The sequence below is a fragment of the Bos javanicus genome, chromosome 5, assembly GCF_032452875.1.
Source record: "Bos javanicus breed banteng chromosome 5, ARS-OSU_banteng_1.0, whole genome shotgun sequence".
Taxonomy (NCBI): domain Eukaryota; kingdom Metazoa; phylum Chordata; class Mammalia; order Artiodactyla; family Bovidae; genus Bos; species Bos javanicus.
In genome coordinates this window covers 113447459-113470382 of record NC_083872.1, presented here as the reverse complement: position 1 = coordinate 113470382, position 22924 = coordinate 113447459, and the positions used below count along the sequence as shown (strand labels likewise).

Below are 22924 nucleotides of genomic sequence, written 5' to 3'. Positions count from 1 at the left end.
ACAGGCAAGCCTGGCATGCTGCAGTCCATGGGGTGGCAAGCAACTGAACAACCACAACAGTACCAGATTTTAAGTCGGCTATTTAAAGTATGTTCAAAGAACTAAAGGAAACCATGTCCAAAGAACTAGAGGAAAGAATAGTGTCTCACCAAATAGAGAATACCAGTAAAGAGACAGAACTTACAGAAGGGAACCAAATAGAAATTCTAGAGTTGAAATGTATAATAACTGAGATAAAAATTTCACTAGAGGGGCTCAGCAGACATAACCACACAGGAAAAAAGTCAACAAACTTGAAGATAGGTCCATAGAAACTAACCTATCCAAGGGATAGAAAGGAAGATGAAGAAAAATTAATAGGCTCAGAGACCTGTGAGATACCATGCAGCACAGACATGAGGAGAGAGAGGATGAAAAGATGTAGAAACAATGGATGAAAAGGTTGCATATTTGGTGACAAATACTAATTACACTCAAGGAAGCTCAACAAACAACCAGTAGGATAAAGTCAGAGATCCATGTGTCAACACGTCATAATCAAACTCAGAAGACAAAGTCTTGCCTGGTGGCTCAGCAGTAAAGAATTTACCTGCAATGCAGGAGACCCAGGTTCAATCCCTGGGTGGGGAAGATCCCCTGGAAGAGCGAATGGCAACCCACTCCAGTATTCTTGCCTGGGAAAAAATCCCATGGACAAAGGAGCCTGGAGAGCTACAGTCCAAAGGGTCACAAAGAGTCAGACATGACTGAGCGACAGACCATACCACATGTCATAACCAGAAGATAAAGGGAAAACTTTGCAAGTCAGATAGAAGTGACTCATCGCAAACAAGGGAATATAATTTGAGATGAATGAGAATGAATATGAAACACCAAAAATACTAAAACAGAGCATACTAAAGCATGTGGAGTCAAAGTAATAACCGGAGGGAAATTAATAGCCATAATTTGCCCATGTTAAAATCAGTGAAAGACAACTACACAATGGGAGAAAATACCTGCTATTCATGTATCTGATAAGGGACTTGTATTTAAAATATGTTAAGAAATTGTAACTCAATAAAAAGGCAACCTAATTTCAAACTGGGCAAAGGATCTGAATAGACATTTGTCCAAGGAAGATATGCAAACAGCCAATACTCACTAAATGTAAAGGAAAACAACAGTGAGATACCACTTCACCCCAAAAGGATGACTAGAAAGAGTCAGATAGTAATAAGTGTTGGCAAGGATGTGGAGAAACTGGAACCTTCATATGCTGCTGGTAGGAATGTAAAACCGTAGGGACCCAGAAGCCTTACCCACCCATGCATCAGGTAATAGGCATAGACTCCCGTCCTGACTGTAGAAAGTGGCCACTGAACTGGCCCCAGTCCCTCTCAGCCACAGCCTGGGAGACCCTGGAGAATGAACGCTGTCTTAGACAATCACCCACAGACGGAAGAGCCTTTGTGGAAGTCTAGGTTTCCAGTGGAGAAGTTCAGCACACTGCTGCAGAAAGGAAATAGAGGTTTGGACACAATGGAGAGGAAAAGAGGAAGACTTACCAATCACCCCTCCCCAAAGGCAGCACAGCTCCGCCCAGGGAGACGTTCTGGGCCCTTGATTTCTCCCACAGGGAAAATGTGCGAGCGCGCACCTGACTTCCTGGCTGTGCCAAAGAGGCACACTTCTCTCACTCCGCCCAGAGGCCAGGGTCATGGCTGCCTGATGCAGGAGTGGGAAAAGGCTGGGAGAGGGGCCGATAGGACTCATGGAGGGCATTAAAGGATGCAGATCCCACTACCTGCCGTGCAGATCCACGGAGCCTGCCGTGAGCTGCTGGGGACTCCTTGCCTGCAGGTCCCCCCACCTGGCTCATAGGCCGCCGACCCCTCAATGCGCCCCCACCCCCACCAGCACCCCGAGCTCCGTGCACCTCACCCACTCACACCGCTACCCTGTGGCCAGCTCTCTGTGCACACCCCTGATGGTGGTGAGTGTGACCTTTGGCAGATGGCTTTTGAGTGCATGTAGAAAGCCAGCCTGAGTCTGCAGGCCAGGGAGAGACCATAAACTTGAGCTTTAACTCAGAACTTGGGCAAACAAAGCGAAGGCTGTCAGCTCCTGGCCTGGTGTATCTCAGGATCAAGGGAAGGCAAACAAGCTTAAGAATTCTGCCACAAGGGGGAGCAACAAGTATGGTGGCGGTGTATCCATAGAGATCTGGGAAAGCCGCAGATTCTAGCAGCACTGACCGAAGGGATTTCTCTCCCAAAGTCAGCTGGTAAAAAATCTGGAGGGGTGACTGCTACTGCAAGTGTGAAGAAAACCACTCGAGACTTCAAGGAACATGAAAACCAAGGAAACACGACACGACCAAAGGATCACAACTGTCTTCTAGGAACTGACTTCCTTCAAGGCAGCTCAAACCTCCTTCAAGCGAGGCTCCAACAGTACATGAACTGAGAACTTCTAAATGTACAAGCTGGATTTAGAAAAGGCAGAGGGACCAGAGATCAAATTGCCAACATCCATTGGATCATAGAAAAAGTAAATTCAAAAAGAACATCTACTTCTGCTTCACAACAAACTGTGAAAAATTCTTAGAGATAGGAATACCAGAACACCCGTCCTGCCTCCTGAGAAACCTGTAACAATACAAGAAGCAATAGTTAGAACTGGACATGAAACAGCAGACTGGTTCCAAACTGCGAGGAGTACATCAAGGTTGTATATTGTCACACTGCTTATTTAACTTATATGCAGAGTACATCATGTGAAATGCCAGACCGGATGAAGCACAAGCTGGAATCAAGATTGCTGGGAGAAATATCAATAACCTCAGATATGCAGATGATAACACTCTACTGGTGGCAAGTGAAGAGGCTGGGAAAGATTGAAGGTGGGAGGAGAAGGGGCCCACAGAGGATGAGATGGTTGGATGGCATCACCGACTCAATGGACATGAATTTGGGTGAACTCTGGGAGTTGGTGATGGACAGGGAGGCCTGGCGTGCTGCAGTCCATGAGGTCGCTAGAGTCAGGCACAACTGAGCGACTGAACTGAACTGAAGAGGAACTAAAGAGCCTCTTGCTGAGAGTGAAAGAGGAATGTGAAAGAGTTGGCTTAAAACTCAGCATTCAAAAAACTAGGATCATGGCATCCAGTCCCATCACTTCATGGCAAATAGATGGGGGAAGAGTGGAAACAGTGACAGATTTTATTCCCTTAGGCTCCAAAACCACTGTGGATAGTGATTGCAGCCACAAAATTAAAAGGTACTTGCTCCTTGGAACAATAACTATGACAAACCTAGACACTGTATTAAAAAGCTGAGACATCACTTTGCCACAAAGGTCTGTATAGTCAAAGCTATGATTTTTCCAGTAGTCATGGATGGATGGGAGACTTGGACCATAAAGAAGACTGAGCCCCGAAGAACTGATGCTTTCAAACTGTGGTGTTGGTGAAGACTCTTGAGAGTCCCTTGGACACCAAGAAGATCAAACCAGTCAGTCCTAAAGGAATTCAACTCTGAATATTCATTGGAAGGAATGATGCTGAAGCTGAAGCTCCAATACTTTGGTCACCTGATACAAAAAGCTGATGCAAAAATCTTTTCAGTGGAAAAGATCCTGATTCTGGGGAAGACTGAGAGCAGGAGGAGAAGGGGATGACAAAGGATGAGATGGCATCACTGATTCAATGGGCATGAGTTTGAGCAAACTCTGGAAGATAATGAAGGACAAGGAAGCCTGGCATGATGCAGGCAATGGGGTGGCAAAGAGCTAGACATGACTGAGTGACTGAACAACAACAATAACAACTCAAAGACATGGAGATCTGCAGTTTACCTGATGGAGAATTCACAATAGCTGTTGTAAGGAAGTTCAATGAGTGACAAGGAAACAGAAAAGCAATTCAGCAAGATCAAGAGAACAACACATGAATAAAATGAGAAGTTTAATAGAGATAGAAATCGTTTCTAAAAAGAATCAATAGAAATTTTGGACATGAAGAATACAATGAATGAAATGAAAAATTCAATAGAGAGTGTCAGTGGACCAGCAGAATGATCTCTCTTCAAGTAACTGGTGTGGTTTCTGATTCCTGGCTGGACCTTCACAGGTACCCTGGGAGCCTGGAACTGGCCATTCAAAGACCCAGGTGAGAGACAGGAAGACAGGGACAGGGGTGATTGTAGTGAAGATGAAGAAAGAGGGACTGGCCAGACCCCCATGACTGAGTGGCAGTGGGCAGGAGACACTGGTGCTAAGTAAAGACAGACATGTTAGGGAGTGGTTGAAAATTACCTATTTCATAACACTGCCTCTAGCAACAGTTTAACATTTCTAGACTCCCCTGATAAAAACAATAAAACTGGATTCCTGTTTAAAGAAACTCAACCCATTTTCAGAAACTATTTCCTCATAGTCCCTGGAGAGGCTGTATATGGAAGGGGTCCTGCAAAGACTGACCTCCCAGCTGAAAGAGATCCTATACTGCCCAGGTTGGAACAGAGGTTATTAGTACTGAATCAGGATGTGCAATATAATAAACTAGGATGATTTCCCTCACTAAAATGGACCGTCTAGTTTATAGAATGAGAAAAAAATTGCATATGGTGATTTAGTTATATATTCTAGTTTCTAGATCTAAATCTTGGCTCCACTTACAGCAATCTTAAACAAGTTACTTAATTTCTCTGTGCTTCTACTTCCTCTTCTATGAAGCACGGCTGTTAATAGTTCCTACCTCATAGGGTTGTGCTAGAGGATAAAATGAGATCATTCACGTAAAGCACTTTAGAAGGGCACCTGAATAAGTCATTATCTAGGCCTGACGTTTCCACATTGTGGTTTTGCCACTAAGCCCAGAAGAGCTCTGTGGGAAGCCTTGGGAAGTGACAGGCTCTCGCTCGTAATGGGTTTCCCAGTTCTCCTGTCTCCCCCCATCCCCTTTTTCAAAAGAGCAATTTTAGGCTTACTGAAAATCGGGAAGAGAGTCTCCATACACCCTCTCCTCCCTCAGGTCTCCTCCAGTATCTTCACTGTTGGCATATTGCATTAGTGCAGTGCATTTGTTGTAACTGATGATGACACTGATGTATACAACTAGCTAAAGGCCTTAAGGGAATTCCCTGGTGGTTCAGTCATCAGGTGCTTTCACTGATGTGACCAGAGTTCAATACCTGACTGGGGAACTAAGATCCCAAAAGCTGCATGGTGTGGACAAATTTTTAAAAATAAGTAAAAATAAAGTCCATAATTTACATTAGAATTCACCTTTTGTGTTGTACATTCTGTAGGTCTTGACCTGTAGCCACCTTTACAGTCCTGCATGAAAGTTTCACTGCCCTAAACTCCTCTGTGCTCCATTTACTCATCCCTCCCTACCCCATCTCAGCCCCCAAACCACCCATTTTTTTGTCTCCATAATTTTGGCAGTCTTCATAATTTTTCCTTTTCCAGAATGTAGAGAATTGAAGTGACTGCAACTATGCGGATATTGAATTTTTTTTAATGGATTGGATATCCATTAAAATGGATTTGCTCAGCCATTTACATTAATGAGCATTTAAATGCAATAGATATCATTTCACGTGACAACATGAATGAATAAAAGTCAATGCTGTTGGATTTTTTGTTTGTTTGAAAAAAAAAAGAGAGAATTGGAATTATACAGTATGTAGCCTTTTAGCTCCTCTCACTTGGCAATTTGCTTCAAGGTATGCTTTCATGACTTGATAACTCATTTTCTTTTATAGCTGAAAATATTCCACTGTATGGATGTACCACTGTTTATTCACTCGAATACTGAACAACAGCCATCTGGTTGCCTCAGTATCTTGGCAATTATGAATAAAGCTACTCTAAACATTTATGTTGAGTTTTGTGAGGATATAGTTTTTCAACTCATTTGGATAGATACCAAGGAGCTCAATTGCTGGATTATGTGGTAAAAGTATGATTAGTTGTTTTTTGTTTGTTTTTAGGGGTTTTTTTTCCCCGCCAAGTCATGTGGCATGCAAGATCTTAGTTCCCCGACCAGGGATTGAGCCCAACCCCCCTGCGTAGAAGCATGGAGTCTTAACCACTGGACTGCCAGGGAAGTCCCAAGTATGTTTAGTTTTATAAGAAACTACCAAACTGTATTCCAAGTGGCTATGTGAGAAGGCAATGGCACCCCACTCCAGTACTCTTGCCTGGAGAATCCCAGGGACAGGGGAGCCTGGTGCGCTACCGTCTATGGTGGGGTCGCACAGAGTTGGACACAACTGAAGCGACTTAGCAGCAGCATGGCATTTTATATTTCTACCAGCAAATGAATGGATGCTTCACATCCTTGCCAGCATTTAGTATGGACAGTGTTTTGAATTTTAGCCATTCTAATAGATGTGTAGTTGTAACTCATTGTTTTAATTTGAAGTTCCCTAATGGGAAACCTATATGCAGGTCAGGAAGCAACAGTTAGAACTGGACATGGAACAACAGCCTGTTCCAAATAGGAAAAGGAGTACGTCAAGGCTGTATATTGTCATCCTGCTTATTTAACTTATATGCAGAGTACATCATGAGAAACACTGGGCTGGAACAGGCACAAGCTGGAATCAAGATTGCCAGGAAAAACATCAATAACCTCAGATATGCAGATGACACCACCCTTATGACAGAAAGTGAAGAGGAGCTAAAGAGCCTCTTGATGAAAGTGAAAGAGGAGAGTGAAAAGGTTGGCTTAAAGCTCAACATTCGGAAAACTATGATCATGGCATCTGGTCCCATCACTTCATGGGAAGTAGATGGGGAAACAGTGGAAGCAGTGTCAGACTTTATTTTTTTAGGCTCCAAAATCACTGCAGATGGCGATTGCAGCCATGAAATTAAAAGACCCTTACTCCTTGGAAGGAAAGTTATGACCAACCTAGATAGCATATTCAAAAGCAGAGACATTACTTTGCCAACAAAGGTCCGTCTAGTCAAGGCTATGGTTTTTCCTGTGGTCATGTATGGATGTGAGAGTTGGACTGTGAAGAAGGCTGAGCGCCGAAGAATTGATGCTTTTGAACTGTGGTGTTGGAGAAGACTCTTGAGAGTCCCTTGGATTGCAAGGAGATCCAACCAGTCCATCCTAAAGGAGATCAGTCCTGGGTGTTCATTGGAAGGACTAATGCTAAAGTTGAAACTCCAATACTTTGGCCACCCCATGTGAAGAGTTGACTCATTGGAAAAGACTCTGATGCTGGGAGGGATTGGGGGCAGGAGGAAAAGGGGACGACAGAGGATGAGATGGCTGGATGGCATCACCGACTCAATGGACATGAATTTGGGTAGACTCCGGGAGTTGGTGATGGACAGGGAGGCCTGGTATGCTGCGATTCATGGGGTTGCAAAGAGTTGGACACGACTGAGCGACTGAACTGAACTGAATGACATATGATGCTGAGCATCTTTTTATATGCTTATTTGCCATCCGTATATCTTCTTTGGTGAAATAGCTGTTCAGATCTTGTACCCATTTTCTTTTGGGCTGTGCTGGGTCTTCGTTGCTGTGCATGGGTTTTTTCTAGTTGTGTCAAGTGGGGGCTGCTCTCTTGTTTCGGAGCACAGGCTCTAGAGTGGTAGGGCTTCAGCAGTTGTGGTGCATGGCACTTGGAAGATTCCGCAAGATTCCGTGGCAGGTGGAATCTTCCCAGACTAGGGATCTAACCTGTGTCTTCTCCATTGGCAGGTGGATTCTTAACCACTGGACCACCAGGAAAGTTCCTTCTGCCCATTTTTAATTGGGTCATTTTTTTTATTGTTCAGTTGTAGGAATTCTTTATATATTTTGGATATTAGTCCTTTACCAGATGTCTTTTGCAAATATTTTCTCCAAGTCTGTGGCTTTTTTCATTTTCTTAACAGTGTCCATTACAGAGCAGAATTTTTTAATTTTAATAAAGTCCAACTTAACAATTTTTTCTTTCATGGATAGTGATTTTTGGTGTTGTTTCTAAAAACTCATCACAAAGCCAAGGTCATTAGTTGTTCTCTTATGTTATCTTCAGGAGTTTTATAATTTAGCATTTACATTAGGTCTTTGATGCACAATGAGTTAATTTTTGTAAAATATCTGTGTCTAGATTTTTTGTACATGTGCATATCCAGTTTTTCCAGTGCCATTTGTTGAAAAGACTATCCTTTGCCCACTGAATTGTCTTTCTTTTTCAAAGATAAGTTGATTACATTTGTGTGGTCTGTTTCTAGGCTCTCTATTGTGTTTCACTGATGTTTGTCTGTTCTTTCACCAACACCATACTGTCTTGATTATTGTAGCTTTATATAAAGTCTTGGAGTTGGATAGAGACAGTTTTCCAACTTTGTTGCCGTTCTTTGATATTGGGTTGGCTATTACTGGTCTTTTGCTTCTTCATATAAAATCTAGGATCAGTTGGTTGATATCTACAAGATAGCTTGCTAGAATTTTGATTAGGATTATGTTGAATCAATAGACCAACTTAGGAAGAACTGGCATCTTGACAACATTGATTTTTCCTATCCATGTACATGGACTAGCTTCCTTACTAAGACTGGACCATAAAGGCCTTCCTGGTTGGGGCATCAAAACAACACAGGGGAGGCTTCCCTGGGGGTTCAGTGGCTAAGAGTCCAAGCTCCCAAAGCAAGGGGCCGGGGTTCAATCTCTGGTCAGGGAACTAGACCCCACATGCTGCAACTAAGAGTTAGTGTGCTGCAACTAGAAGATCTTGGACGCAGCAACTAAGACTCAGTGCATCGAAATAAATAAATATTTTTAAGAAACAAAACAACACAGGCATCCCCTTCCTCAGGAAGCCTACAGAGCCAGCTCAAGCTGGCAGAACTCCTCCTCCAAACCCTGTGCAGACCCTCTATCAACTGCACTTTTGTCTGGAATTAGAAGTGTCTCTCTTACTGGTCACCAGGTTAAAGCCAGGAGACTATGCCAGAATTAGGTCTAATGGAGAAACCCAAGCTTGAGCAGAAATATTTCTAAAATAGTTCCTATACTGAGGTATGCTAGGGTGAGGACCAGGGAAAATAAGACCAGCAGAGCAAGCCAACAGGGGCAGGTCTAGACAATCTCCCCAGGGGGACCACACAGAGGGTGCAGTACCTACCTGCTTCCCTCTTACATTTTAGGGGGGGTGGAGTCCAGGATAAGGTGGACACTTGGGAAATGTAATGAAATTATCTATCTCTGGAGCAGTCTGTGCAGTCCTCCAGATCAGGCCGTGTCAGATTCCTTAGAGCACAGGACTGGCAGAAAGCAGCCTCAGTGCATACTTAACCTGAACTGATCCTTAGGAAGCCCACGGCAATACAGTAGGCGGCAGTACGACAAACAAGTGGTCACCCCACAAGCTCTCACGTCAATTTACTCTGGCCCTCCTCTCCAAGGAGAGTCAGAGAATAGGCTTCCCTGACTTGGACAAGTGCTCCATCAAGAGGATTCAGAGACCTCAACACTAAGACCCAACTCTCTGGGAACCAGACAAGTGCGGTGCCCACCCTGAAGCTGAGAGCCTGGGTACATCCAAGCTGCCCTCCTGGGAGGCCCCAAGGGACCAGCACCAGGAGATGTGTGTCAGAGATGCCCTCAGAAACGGAGAGAGCCAGGGCCACAGCCAAGGTATGCAACAGCAAGCAGGCTTTAATCGAGGGTGTCTAAGCAGGGTGACCCTAGCTCTTTGGTTCCAGCGATTTCTCTTTTCTGCTCAGGTCAGAGGCAGGGAGAAGGCCTGTTTTCTAAAGAGAGTCAGTCTCCATCCCCAAGCTGTTTTATGTGCCACTTCACATCTCTCTCCCTCTAGTTGGCTTGCAGTCTGTTTTCAAGCATCTTCCTTCCTTGAGAACAGGAGTCGTCTTCTCACCTTCATCTATGTTTTGAGGCACTAGGTATAAGGGAAGGCACCTGGAATTAAGCTGCCTTTATAGCTGTTCCCTCTGCCTAGGGCACTCTTCCCCAGATATCTGCATGGCCACCTCCCTCATCTCCTTCACCCTTCAGATCATTACTGAAATGTCACCTTCTCAAAAAGATACTATCTGCTCCCTCTGCCAACCCCCAGGGTTCCCAATCTCCCTTACTTTGATCTATATTTTTCACAGTTCTCAATAAGTTCTCTGTCTTTGCTTTTTCTGCAGTTTGAATATGATATGCCTAGTTATATTATCACATTATATAATATATAATATATATAGTATATATACATATAGACAGTGTTTTAGTATTACTAGAATGTTAGCTCCATAAGAGAAGGAATTTTCGTTCATTTTGTTGAACACAAAGCACACAGAGGGCTTCCCTGTTGGCTCAGTGGTAAAGAATCTGCCTGCAACATAGGAGACTTGGGTTAGATCCCTGGGTTGGGAAGATCCCCTGAAGAAGGAAATGGCCACCCACTCCAGTATTCTTGTCTGGGAAATCCCATGGACAGAGGAGCCTGGCGGGCTATAGTCCATGGGGTCGCAAGAGTCAGACGCGACATAGTGACTAAACCACCACCACCAAAGCTCACAGAAATGGCACACAAAAAGCATTCAACAAACGAGCGTGTGAAAAACAAACAAACAAACAAACGAGCGTGTGAATGAAAAGGGAAATCCAAGTTCAGATCCTGCCCTGTCAGCTATTAGCCGGCTGTATGCCTTTGGCAATTTGCTTCTCCCTCAACCGCAGTTTCTTCATTTATGAGATTGGAGTCCAAGCACCCACCTCACTGGATTATGCATGTGAAGTGCCTGTCGGGATGCTAGGCATGGAGAGATAGGTAATAACCATTTTGGCCAACTGATATAATCACTGCCTCTCAAACTCTTCACCTTCCATCTGTTATAAGTACCCGTTACTCAGGGCCATCACAGAGGCAATTAATGCATCAGAGCCTTCAACTCTGAGGCTGTGATGAGGGCAGGAGGGCATGAGGCCATGAATAGCCAAAGATCACGGGATTCTCTTTTTCCTGGGCTACTTGAGCTGACTCGGGCAGCTGACCCCAGACTCTCAGCTTTCAGTTACATGGTAGCCACAGATCTAGAACCAGGCTTCTGGTCCCGTGAGAAATCTGAGCCCTCCTTTGACCTGCTAAACCACCTCTGACACACTCGATTTTCTAAGCCCTCTGATCAAGTCTGCAGCAGGGAAAGGGACTCAGCTCACCAGGACCTCACAGGTGTGTGGAGAAGATCAGACCACTGCGTGCACACGAACACCTCCTACCACTGGGCACCTGTGGGATGAAACGGAGATGCTCAAAGAGCAGTTCCCAAGACAGAGGTTAAGGTCCCATATCCTTCCTCCACTGCTCAACAGTTGGGATTCTTTGGTTTCCTAGGGTCTCCGAACTTCATTGTGCTTAGCAGTAACATGAAGATAGTAACACCTCACTGGATTGTTACGGTGAGATACAGTTCTGAAGTGCTTTAGCATGTGCCTGGCACCTCATTACATCATCTTCAAACACCAGATGAGTTCTATAGGACCACCTCACCAGTGGTGGGTTAGGCCAGAGGGAGCATACAAACTATGGCTGTGAGATAGGAAGGAGGGAAACGCAACATGCCTTCAGGACTGTTTGGCTCAGTCGACCAGAGAGGGAACAGCTTTCTCCAAAATCTGAAAAAATAATTTTTTTGTCAATTTATTTACTAATTTCTAATTGGAGAAGGCAATGGCACCCCACTCCAGTACTCTTGCTTGGAAAATCCCATGGATGGAGGAGCCTGGTAGGCTGCTGGCCATGGGGTCGCTAAGAGTCAGACACGACTGAGTGACTTCACTTTCACTTTTCACACGCATTGGAGAAGGAAATGGCAACCCACTCCAGTGTTCTTGCCTGGAGAATCCCAGGGACGGGGAAGCCTGGTGGGCTGCTGTCCATGGGGTCGCACAGAGTCGGACACGACTGAAGTGACTTAGCATAGCATAGCAATTGGGGTATAGTTAATTTACAATATTATATGTCTCAGGGTACAACATAGTGATTCACCATTTTTAAAGATTATACTCCATTTGGGAATTCCCTGGTTGTCCCGTAGTTAGAACTTGGCACTTTCAAGGCCGGGGCCCTGGTTCAATCCCTTCTTGGGGAATTAAGATCCCACAAGACATGCGGCACAGCCAAGAAAAAAAGAAGACTACACTCCATTTATAGTTATGATAAAATATTGGCTAAATTCTCTGTGCTGCACAGTATATCCTTGTAACTTATTTTATACATAGTATGAACCCTACCCTTATCTTGCCCCCTCCCCTTCCCTCTCCCCAGTGATAACCACTAGCCTGTTCACTATATCTGTGAGTCTGTTTCTTTTTTCGTTATATTCACTACTTTGTTTTATATTTTTGTTTTATCTTTTAGATTCCACATATGAATGATATCATACAGTATTTGTCTTTGTCCGACCTAATTCACTTAGTATAATATCCTCTAGGTCCATTCATGTTGTTGCAAATGGCAACATTTCATTCTTTATTACGTTGGGTAGTAGTCCATCGTGCGTGCGTGCGTGTGTGTGTGTGTGTATCACATCCTTTTTATTCATTCATCTGTTGATTGACACTTAGGTTGCTTCCATATCTTGGCTATTGTAAATAATGCTACTATGAACACGGGCATATATATATATCTTTATGAAATAGTGTTTTCGTTTTCTTCAGATAATGAAATTCCGGGAGTGAAATTGCTGGATCATACGGTAGTTTGACTTTTAGTATTTTGAGGACACTCCATACAGTTTTATACAGTGGCTACACCAATTTATATCCCCACGAATAGTTTATGAAGGTTCCCTTTTCTTCACATCCTCACCAACACTTGTTACAAAGTCTGAAATTTTAATTTCTTTTTAAAAAATATGTATTGATTTGGCTGCACCAGGTCTTAGTTGAGGCATGCAAGATCTTTGATCTTCATTGTGTCATGTAGGATTGTTAGTTGGGACATGAGAACTCATTTGCGGCACGTGGGATCTGGTTCTCCAACCAGGGATGGAAACTGGGCCATCTGCGTTGGGTGCCTGGAGTCTTAGTCACTGCATTGGACCACCAGGGAAGTCCCTGAAATTTTAATTTCTAATCCTCTGTCTGCCAAGCAAAACTGATTCTGCAAATTATAATCTTCAGTTGATGACCAGAACTCAGGGAGGTATGAATGTGTTGTATGTGTATATTGTAAACCAAGAAACACAATTTATTCATGTCTTTATTCGCTCTAGGAAGGTTTATTCACCCACTCTGTGCTGTGCCTTCTGCTAGGGGCCCCTGCAATGAGATACAGGCTCTGCGTTCAAGGAGCTCACAGGTTATGGAGGAGATGAGCACACAAACGATCCCAGTAAGATTGGCATGGTATTTCACGAGAAACACTCCAGGGTTACACTACAAGTTCAGCAGAAGTGCAATTATCCTGGAGGGCGTGTGTGTGTATGCACATGCAAACGCACGCACGCATGCACTCAGTTGTGCCCGACTCTTTGTGACCCTATGGACTCTAGTCATCCAGGCTCCTCTGTTCATGGGATTTCCCAGGCAGAACATTGGTGTGGGCTACCATTTCCTACTCCAGGGGATATTCCCAACCCAGGGATTGAACTTGTGTCTCTTGTATCTCCTGCACTGCAGGTGGATTCTTTACCGTGGAGCCACCAAGGAAGCCCAATTATGCTAGAAGGGGAGTTCAGAAAAAGCTCATCTGGGCTCTTTTGAAAGATGAGTAGAACATGCAGAGAGGAAGGAAGAGGCAAAGGTCATGCTCTGCTGGATCACTGGGCTGGAGAGGTCACTGGAAGGGCCAGATCGTGCAGGGCCTTCAATACGAAGGAGCATAATGTGCCAGTCTGGGCATACTGGCAGTTCGATTGACATTCCCCTGTGCTACTGACATTCCAGTTTCCTAGACTCGTACATGACTCAATGCTGGTAACTTAAAGAGGAAGAGCAGCAGCCAGCTGCTCTCTATATATTTTTTATTTTTTAAAAGTTATTACTTTCCCCATATAAATTTTTAATTTCAGATCAGATCAGTTGCTCAGTCATGTCCGACTCTTTGCAACCCCATGAATCGCAGCACGCCAGGCCTCCTTGTCCATCACCAACTCCTGGAGTTCACTCACTCATGTCCATCGAGTCAGTGATGCCATCCAGCCATCTCATCCTCTGTCATCCCCTTCTCCTCCTGCCCCCAATCCCTCCCAGCATCAGAGTCTTTTCCAGTGAGTCAACTCTTCCCATGAGGTGGCCAAAATACTGGAGTTTCAGCTTTAGCATCATTCCTTCCAAAGAAATCCCAGGGCTGATCTCCTTCAGAATGGACTGGTTGGATCTCCCTGCAGTCCAAGGGACTCTCAAGAGTCTTCTCCAACACCACAGTTCAAAAGCATCAATTCTTCGGTGCTCAGCCTTCTTCACAGTCCAACTCTCACATCCATACGTGACCACTGGAAAAACCATAGCCTTGACTAGACGAATCTTTGTTGGCAAAATAATGTCTCTGCTTTTGAATATGCTATCTAGGTTGGTCATAACTTTCCTTCCAAGGAGTAAGCGTTTTTAAATTTCATGGCTGCAGTTACCATCTGTAGTGATTTTTGGAGCCCAGAAAAACAAAGTCTGACACTGTTTCCACTGTTTCCACTGTTTCCCCATCATGAAGTGGTGGGACCAGATGCCATGATCTTCGTTTTCTGAATATTGAGCTTTAAGCCAACTTTTTCACTCTCCACTTTCACTTTCATCAAGAGGCTTTTGAGTTCCTCTTCACTTTCTGCCATAAGGGTGGTGTCATCTGCATATCTGAGGTTATTGATATTTCTCCCGGCAATCTTGATTCCAGCTTGTGCTTCTTCCAGCCCAGCATTTCTCATGATGTACTCTGAATATAAGTTAAATAAACAGGGTGACAATATACAGCCTTGACGAACTCCTTTTCCTATTTGGAACCAGTCTGTTGTTCCATGTCCAGTTCTAACTGTTGCTTCCTGATCTGCATACAGATTTCTCAAGAGGCAGATCAGGTGTTCTGGTATTCCCATCTCTTGAAGAATTTTCCACAGTTTATTGTGATCCACACAGTCAAAGGCTTTGGCATAGTCAATAAAGCAGAAATAGATGTTTTTCTGGAACTCTCTTGCTTTTTCTATGATCCAGCGGATGTTGGCAATTTGATCTCTGGTTCCTCTGCTTTTTCTAAAACCAGCTTGAACATCAGGAAGTTCACGGTTCACATATTGCTGAAGCCTGGCTTGGAGAATTTTGAGCATTACTTTACTAGCGTGTGAGATGAGTGCAATTGTGTGGTAGTTTGAGCATTCTTTGGCATTGCCTTTCTTTGGGATTGGAATGAAAACTGACCTTTTCCAGTCCTGTGGCCACAGCTGAGTTTTCCAAATTTGCTGGCATATTGAGTGCAGCACTTTCACAGCATCATCTTTCAGGATTTGGAATAGCTCAACTGGAATTCCATCGCCTCCACTAGCTTGGTTCGTAGTGATGCTTTCTATGGCCCACTTGACTTCACATTCCAGGATGTCTGGCTCTAGGTGAGTGATCACACCGTCGTGATTATGTGGGTCGTGAAGATCTTTTTTGTACAGTTCTTCTGTGTATTCTTGCCATCTCTTCTTAATATCTTCTGCTTCTCTTAGGTCCATACCATTTCTGTCCTTTATCGAGCTCATCTTTGCATGAAATGTTCCTTTGGTATCTCTGATTTTCTTGAAGAGATCCCTAGTCTTTTGCATTCTGTTGTTTTCCACTATTTCTTTGCATTGATCGCTGAGGAAGTCTTTCTTATCTCTCCTTGCTATTCTTTGGAACTCTGCATTCAGATGCTTATATCTTTCCTTTTCTCCTTTGCTTTTCACTTCTCTTCTTTTCACAGCTATTTGTAAGGCCTCCCCAGACAGCCATTTTGCTTTTTTGCATTTCTTTTCTATGGGAATGGTCTTGCTCCCTGTCTCCTGTACAATGTCACAAACCTCATTCCATAGTTCATCAGGCACTCTATCTATCAGATCTAGGCCCTTAAATCTATTTCTCACTTCCACTGTATAATCATAAGGGATTTGATTTAGGTCATACCTGAATGGTCTAGTGGTTTTCCCTACTTTCTTCAATTTAAGTCTGAATTTGGCAATAAGGAGTTCATGGTCTGAGCCACAGTCAGCTCCTGGTCTTGTTTTTGCTGACTGTATAGAGCTTCTCCATCTTTGGCTGCAAAGAATATAATCAATCTGATTTCAGTGTTGACCATCTGGTGATGTCCATGTATTGAGTCTTCTCTTGTGTTGTTGGAAGAGGGTGTTTGTTATGACCAGTGCATTTTCTTGGCAAAACTCTATTAGTCTTTGCCCTGCTTCATTCCGTATTCCAAGGCCAAATTTGCCTGTTACTCCAGGTGTTTCTTGACTTCCTACTTTTGCATTCCAGTCCCCTATAATGAAAAGGACATCTTTTTTGGGTGTTAGTTCTAAAAGGTCTTGTAGGTCTTTAATTTGGTATGTTGTATTTTCATTTTTATTCAGTTCAAGAAATTATTTATTTATTTTTTTGGCCAAGTGGCATGCAGGAGCTTATGTCCCTGACCAGGGATCAAACCCATGCCCCCTGCAGTGAAACCACTGGTCCATGCCATAGCATGGACATACTATAGTTTATTTAATATTTACTATTAACAGACATATAGGATATTTTTAATTTGGTGCCATTAGAAACACTGAATGTAATGAAATCTTCCCACATACAACTTTGTGCACATGTGCAAGTATTTCTTCAGTTCAGTTGTTCAGTCGTGTCTGACTCTTTGTGACCCCATGGACTGCAGCACACCGGGCTTCCCTGTCCATCACCAACTCCCGGAGCTTACTCAAACTCATGTCCATCAAGTCAGTGATGCCATCCAATCATCTCATCCTCTGTCGTCCCCTTCTCCTCCCACCATCAATCTTTCCCAGCATCAGGGTTTTTTCCAAGGAGTCAGCTCTTCGCATTAGGTGGCCAAAGTATTGGAGTTTCAGCTTCAGCATCAGTGCTTCCAATGAGTATTCAGGGTTGATTTCCTTTAGGATTGAATAGTTTGATCTCCTTTTGGTCCAAGGGACTCTCAAGAGTCTTCACCAACACCACAGTCCAAAAGCATCAATTCTTTGGCACTCAGCTTTCTTTATAGTTCAACTCTCACATCCATACATGACTACTGGAAAAACCAGAGCTTTGGCTAGATGGACCTTTGTTGGCAAAGTGATGTCTCTGCTTTTTAATATGCTGTCTAGGTTGGTCCTAACTTTTCTTTCAAGGAGTAAGCGTCTTTTAATTTCATGGCTGCAGTCACCATCTGCAGTGATTTTGGAGACCAAGAAAAATAAAGTCTGTCACTGTTTCCATTGTTTCCCCATCTATTTGCCATGAAGTGATGGGACCGGGTGCCATGATCTTAGTTTTCTGAATGTTGAGCTTTAAGCCAACTTTTTCATTCTCCTCTTTCACTTTCATCAAGAGGCTCTTTAGTTCTTCTTCACTTTCTTCCATAAGGGTGTTGTCATCTGCATGTCTGAGGTTATTGATATTTCTCCCAGCAGTCTTGATTTCAGCTTGTGCTTCATCCAGCATGGCATTTCTTGTGATGTACTCTGCATATAAATTAAATAAGCAAGGTGACAATATACAGCCTTGATGTACTCCTTTCCTGATTTGGAACCAATCTGTTGATCTATGTCCTATTCTAACTGTTGCTTCTTGACCTGCATACAGATTTCTCAGGAGGCAGGTCAGATGGTCTGGTATTCCCACCTCTTTCAGAATTCCCTTGGTATCTCTAATTTTATTGAAGAGATCTCTAGTCTTTCCCATTCCATTGTTTTCCTCTATTTCTTTGCATTGATCACTGAGGAAGGCTTTCTTATCTCTCCTTGCTATTCTGTGGAACTCTGCATTCAAATGGGTATATCTTTCCCTTTCTTTGGGATGGATATTGAGTGAAGCTGCTAAATCAAGATAGAAATATTTTAACTTTTAAAAGGTACTTGGGGAAGCTTCCCTGGTGCTCCAGTGGCTGAGACTCCACACTCTCAACGCAGAGGCCCCAGGTTCAAGCCCTGGTCAGGGAATTATATTCCACATGCCAAAACTAAGACTCAGTAGAGCCAAATAAATAAATATCTTAAAAAGAAATGGAATGGCCCAGTGAGACCAGTTACTATAGTTCTCATTGCAGTACAACTTTGAACAGGGTTGAGAAATTCCAGCTCATGCTGAAAGAACTCTATGGCCACATACCTGAATATTATTGGTCCATAGGCCGTGGTTTTAGATCTGTAAGAGCTGAGTTCCTTTACTAGAAAAATACAGAGTCCAGAAACCCAGACCATCCCTTGCCAGCTGGGGCTACCTTTGTGCAGTGATTTCCATGGCAGCCTACACCAGTTTCTCACTTAGATGGATGCCACTCACAAGCAGTTTGTAACAAGGAGCATGGAAAAAGGCCCAAGGTGGAAGTCACCTCATCGACTGTCTCAATCTTTTTAATGCTTCTGAATCTTTAGAGATAAAAATTGTTTTTCATTTCAGGTTTCATTTATCTAACACAAGTCAAGTTCAACATCTTTTCATGCTCCTTGGCGTGTGGAATCTTCCCAAACCAGGGACTGAACCCATGTCCCCTGCATTCGAAGGTGGACTCCTATCCACTGTGCCACCAAGGAAGTCCTCAAATGTTTCTTGAGGCTATTGCCTCAGTTAATTGAGAATTCACTTCTTTTGTCCATATTTTCTTTTGATTTGTAAAGTTCTTCTTATATTTTGACTACAATTTTTTTGTTTAATATATATGTTGGCAGTTAGTTCCTCCTAGTCTAGTCAGAGAAGGCAATGGCACCCCACTCCAGTACTCTTGCCTGGAAAATCCCATGGATGGAGGAGCCTGGTGGGCTGCAGCCCATGGGGTCGCTAAGAGTTGAACACGATTGAGTGACTTCACTTTCACTTTTCACTTTCATGCATTGGAGAAGGAAATGGCAACCCACTCCAGTGTTCTTGCCTGGAGAATCCCAGGGACGGGGAGCCTGGTGGGCTGCCGTCTATGGGATCGCACAGAGTCGGACACGACTGAAGCGACTTAGCAGCAGCAGCAGTCTATTGCCTATCTTCTAACTTTGGTCATACAGAAGTTTTAAATTTTGATATAGTCAAATTTATCACTGTTTTCCTCTATTGCTTCATTGTTTTTGATCTTCTTAAAGAAGGCCTCCCCTACCTTTAGATATCATTTTCAATGGCTATACAACATTTCATTGTATAATTTGTGAAATTTTCTCTTACTACTGAAAATTTAAGTTGTTATATCCTTTCACTAATATAATAATGCTATGAAAAATAAGTGTTCAACTTGATTTTTAAAAAAATTTTGGCCATGCCACATGGCATGTGGGATCTTAGTTTCCCAACCAGGGATCAAACCCATGCCCTTTGCATTGGAAGCATGAAGTCTTAACTACTGGATTTCTAGGAAAATCCCTCAACTTGATATTTTTAACATATATCTTAGTTCCTAGCAAACTTAGCATAATAGATGTTTCTTGAATTGGAGAGGGGAAAATGCAGAACAGTTTTTCCAAACTGACTCAAGGCATGTTTAAAAAAATGTAATTTAAAAAAATGCAGCCAATGTCAACCAAATTGTTGGAGAATTAGCTGTATGAACGTACTTCTCCTTTAGCCCATCTAATCAAGAATTGGTGGTGGTGGTGGTGGTGGATTAGTCACTAAGTTGTGTCTGACTCTTTGCAACCCCATGGACTGTAGCCTGCCGGGCTCCTCTGTCCATGGGATTTCCCAGACAAGAATACTGGAGTGGGTTGCCATTTCCTTCTCCCAGGGGATCTTCCTGACCCAGGGATCAAACCTGCATCTCTTGCATTGCAGGCAGATTCTTTACCAACTGAGCCACCAGGGAAGCCCTATCAAGAACTGACTTGGCCTCTAAAATCTAGGCATGGAAGTAAAGCATCATCTTCCCTCTAAGGTTGCCCTTCCAAGGGGTATAACAACTACCTGGGATGGGGCTTCAGCCACCTACCTGAGTCTTCCTTCTTACTGTGACTTCAGTTTTAGGGTGCCCTTTGCTTGGTGAGTCTTCAAGGTTTAACTCTGAGAAGGTGGTAAATGGACCTAAGAAGATGAGGTTGTGGGAAGAGAAGTCTCCTGCTGAGCTGTCACAGATCTGTGAGAGGCAGCTGTATTTCCAGCAGATGGAGCTTCATATGCAGGGGGTAGGGCTTCATTTCCAGCTGGTGGGGCTCCATATCCTGCAGGTGGGGCTCCATATCCCCCAGGTGGGGCACCATATCCCCCAGGTGGGACTCCATATCCCCCAGGTGGGGCTCCATATCCCCCAGGTGGAACTCCATATCCCACAGGTGGGACTCCATATCCCCCAGGTGGGGCTCCATATCCCACAGGCGGGGCTCCATATCCCATAGGTGGGGCTCCATATCCCCCTGGTTGGGCTCCATATCCTTCTGGTGGAGTTCCATATTCCCCTGGTTGGGCTGTATATCCTGGTGGTGGGGGTCCATAGATCACAATTGGATATGCTGAGAAGGAAAAAAAAAATCAGTTACTCATTTTTTAGAGCAGACAAGGAATGAGTAAGAAGGAGATGGAAGATAAAAAAAGTACTGAAGCAGACTGACACAGGAAGAGAATTCAGACAGAACAATGCAAAAGCCTTATCCTTCAGCCATCACCAGTTGGATGCTTTAACATTTCCTGTTGTGGAGGAATTCAAATTAACATGAAAATAACCTATAGTTAAATCTCTACATACTAACAGTTGTACACAGATACATACTTAACTCAGTAAAGTTTGTTTTGATCATAAAAAAAATGCTCAATGAGGAATATGTATTTGGGAAATAGAGAAGAGATAAATTTTTAAAAGTCATCTATAATTCCATCATCAAAGACAAAAACTTATTATTTTGGTATATTTATAGGTAGGATCTCTGTTAATATTTTTTATACAGTCATGATTATTACAATCATACAATTTTTAAAAATCTGGCTCTTTTTACTTGATATTGTAAGAATGTTTTTTATATTATTTTTTCTTTTTTTCCTGGCTGCTCTGCATGGTTTGTGGGATCTTAGTTTCCCAACCAGGGATTGAACCTGGCCCTCAGCAATGAAAATGCCAAGTCCTAACCACTGGACTGCCAAGAAAGTTCTTTATATCATTAATGTATTTCACAGATTAAAATCTGGACAATATTTTATCATATGGATAAATGCTATTTATGAGAAGTGCTACCTGATTGTCAGAGAGTTATGTTGCTTCTGACTTTCCAATTAATTTTATAATAAACATGGGTTTTATTTATTTCATTGGCTACATTCCCAAAATGATTTAACTATGTCAACATGAATGGATAACTGTCAAGTTATTTTTTTATAATCCATATTTAATATTTATGCTATCTAGAAAAAAATTAAAAGAATCATCATTAAGATGCTCAAAGAACAAAAGGAAAAATGTATATAAAGTCAAGAAAAGTGATATACGAACAAAATAGAAACAGCAGTAGAGAGATAGAAAACATAACAGGAAACCAAAACAAACAAAGTTCTGGAGCTGAAAAGCGCAATAACTGAAATGAAGAATTCACTAGAGGGATTCAAATTCATATTTGAATAGGCAAAAGAAAGAACCAGTAAACCTGAATACAGAACAATAAAAGCTGTAGATAGAGAGGAATAGAAAGAAAAAGATTGAAGGAAAGTGAACAGAGCCCAAGGGACCAGTGGGACACTACCAAGGAGACCAACATATACATTGTAGAAGTTTCAGAAAAAGAAGAAAGAGAGAAAGATGTAGAGAAAGTATGTGAAGAAATAATGACTGAAAACTTCTCAAACCTGATGAAACACATGAATATAAACATCCAAGAAGCTCAATAAACTCAACACCAACACATTATAGTCAAACTTACAAAATAGAGACTCTTGACAGCAGCAAGTTCAGTTCAGTTCAGTTGCTCTTTTGTGTCCAACTCTCTGCAACCCCATGAACCACAGCATGCCAAGCCTCCCCATCCATCACCAACTCCAGGAGTTCACCCAAACTCATGTCCATTGAGTTGGTGATGCCATCCAACCATCTCATCCTCTGTCGTCCCCTTCTCCTCCTGCCCTCAATCTTTCCCAGCATCAGGGTCTTTTCCAATGACTCAGTTCTTCCCATCAGGTGGCCAAAGTATTGGAGTTTCAGCTTCAGCATCAGTCCTTCCAATGAACACCCAGGACTGATCTCCTTTAGGGTGGACTGGTTGGATCTCCTTGTAGTCCAAGGGACAGCAGCAAGAGAAAAGTGAATAATCACATACAAGAGATCCTCAATAAGAAGATTAGCAGAGCCTCAGAAGAAACTAACTGTACCAACAACTTGATCTTGGACTTTTATCCTCTAGAAATTGTGAGAAAATAAATTTGCATTGTTGTAAAAAAAAAAAAAGAAGATTAGCAGATTTCTCTTCAGGAATGTTGGAGGCCAGAAATAAACTATCCAACAAGAATCCTATATCTGGCCAAACTCCTTTCAGATAGAGAAAGTAAGATGTTTCCAGATAAACAAAACCTGAGGGAGTTAATTACAACTAGACTTGTCCTGCAAGAAATGCTTAAGGGAGTCAAATGAAAGGACACTAGATAATAATGTGAAGCCATATGAAAAAATAAATATCTCAATAAAGGTAAATCATTGAGCAATTATAAAAGTCAATATTATTATAACAAAGGTTTGTAATTTCATTTTTGTTTTCTACATAAGAGACTAATGCATTTAAAGGAAATAATAAATTGTGTGTTTGGGAACATAGTGCATAGAGATAAAATTTTGTGATAACTAAAAGGAGTGAGATGGAGGGCTTG

General features: G+C 42.8%; 1 protein-coding gene across 2 annotated transcripts in view; it reads right to left on the bottom strand.

Moving 5' to 3' along the window:
* Positions 1-9637: 9637 nt before the first annotated feature.
* WBP2NL (WBP2 N-terminal like) overlaps positions 9638-22924 on the bottom strand; it is a 30196-nt gene continuing 16909 nt past the window's right edge. For both annotated transcript variants that reach the window (XM_061418702.1, XM_061418703.1), the window contains exons 6-8: positions 20076-20592; positions 11165-11234; positions 9638-9896 (exon numbers count right to left, since the gene is read on the bottom strand). In XM_061418702.1, the coding sequence (XP_061274686.1) occupies positions 20168-20592 (425 nt within the window). In that variant the 3' untranslated portion in view covers positions 9638-9896; positions 11165-11234; positions 20076-20167. The remainder of the gene's footprint in view (positions 9897-11164; positions 11235-20075; positions 20593-22924) is intronic.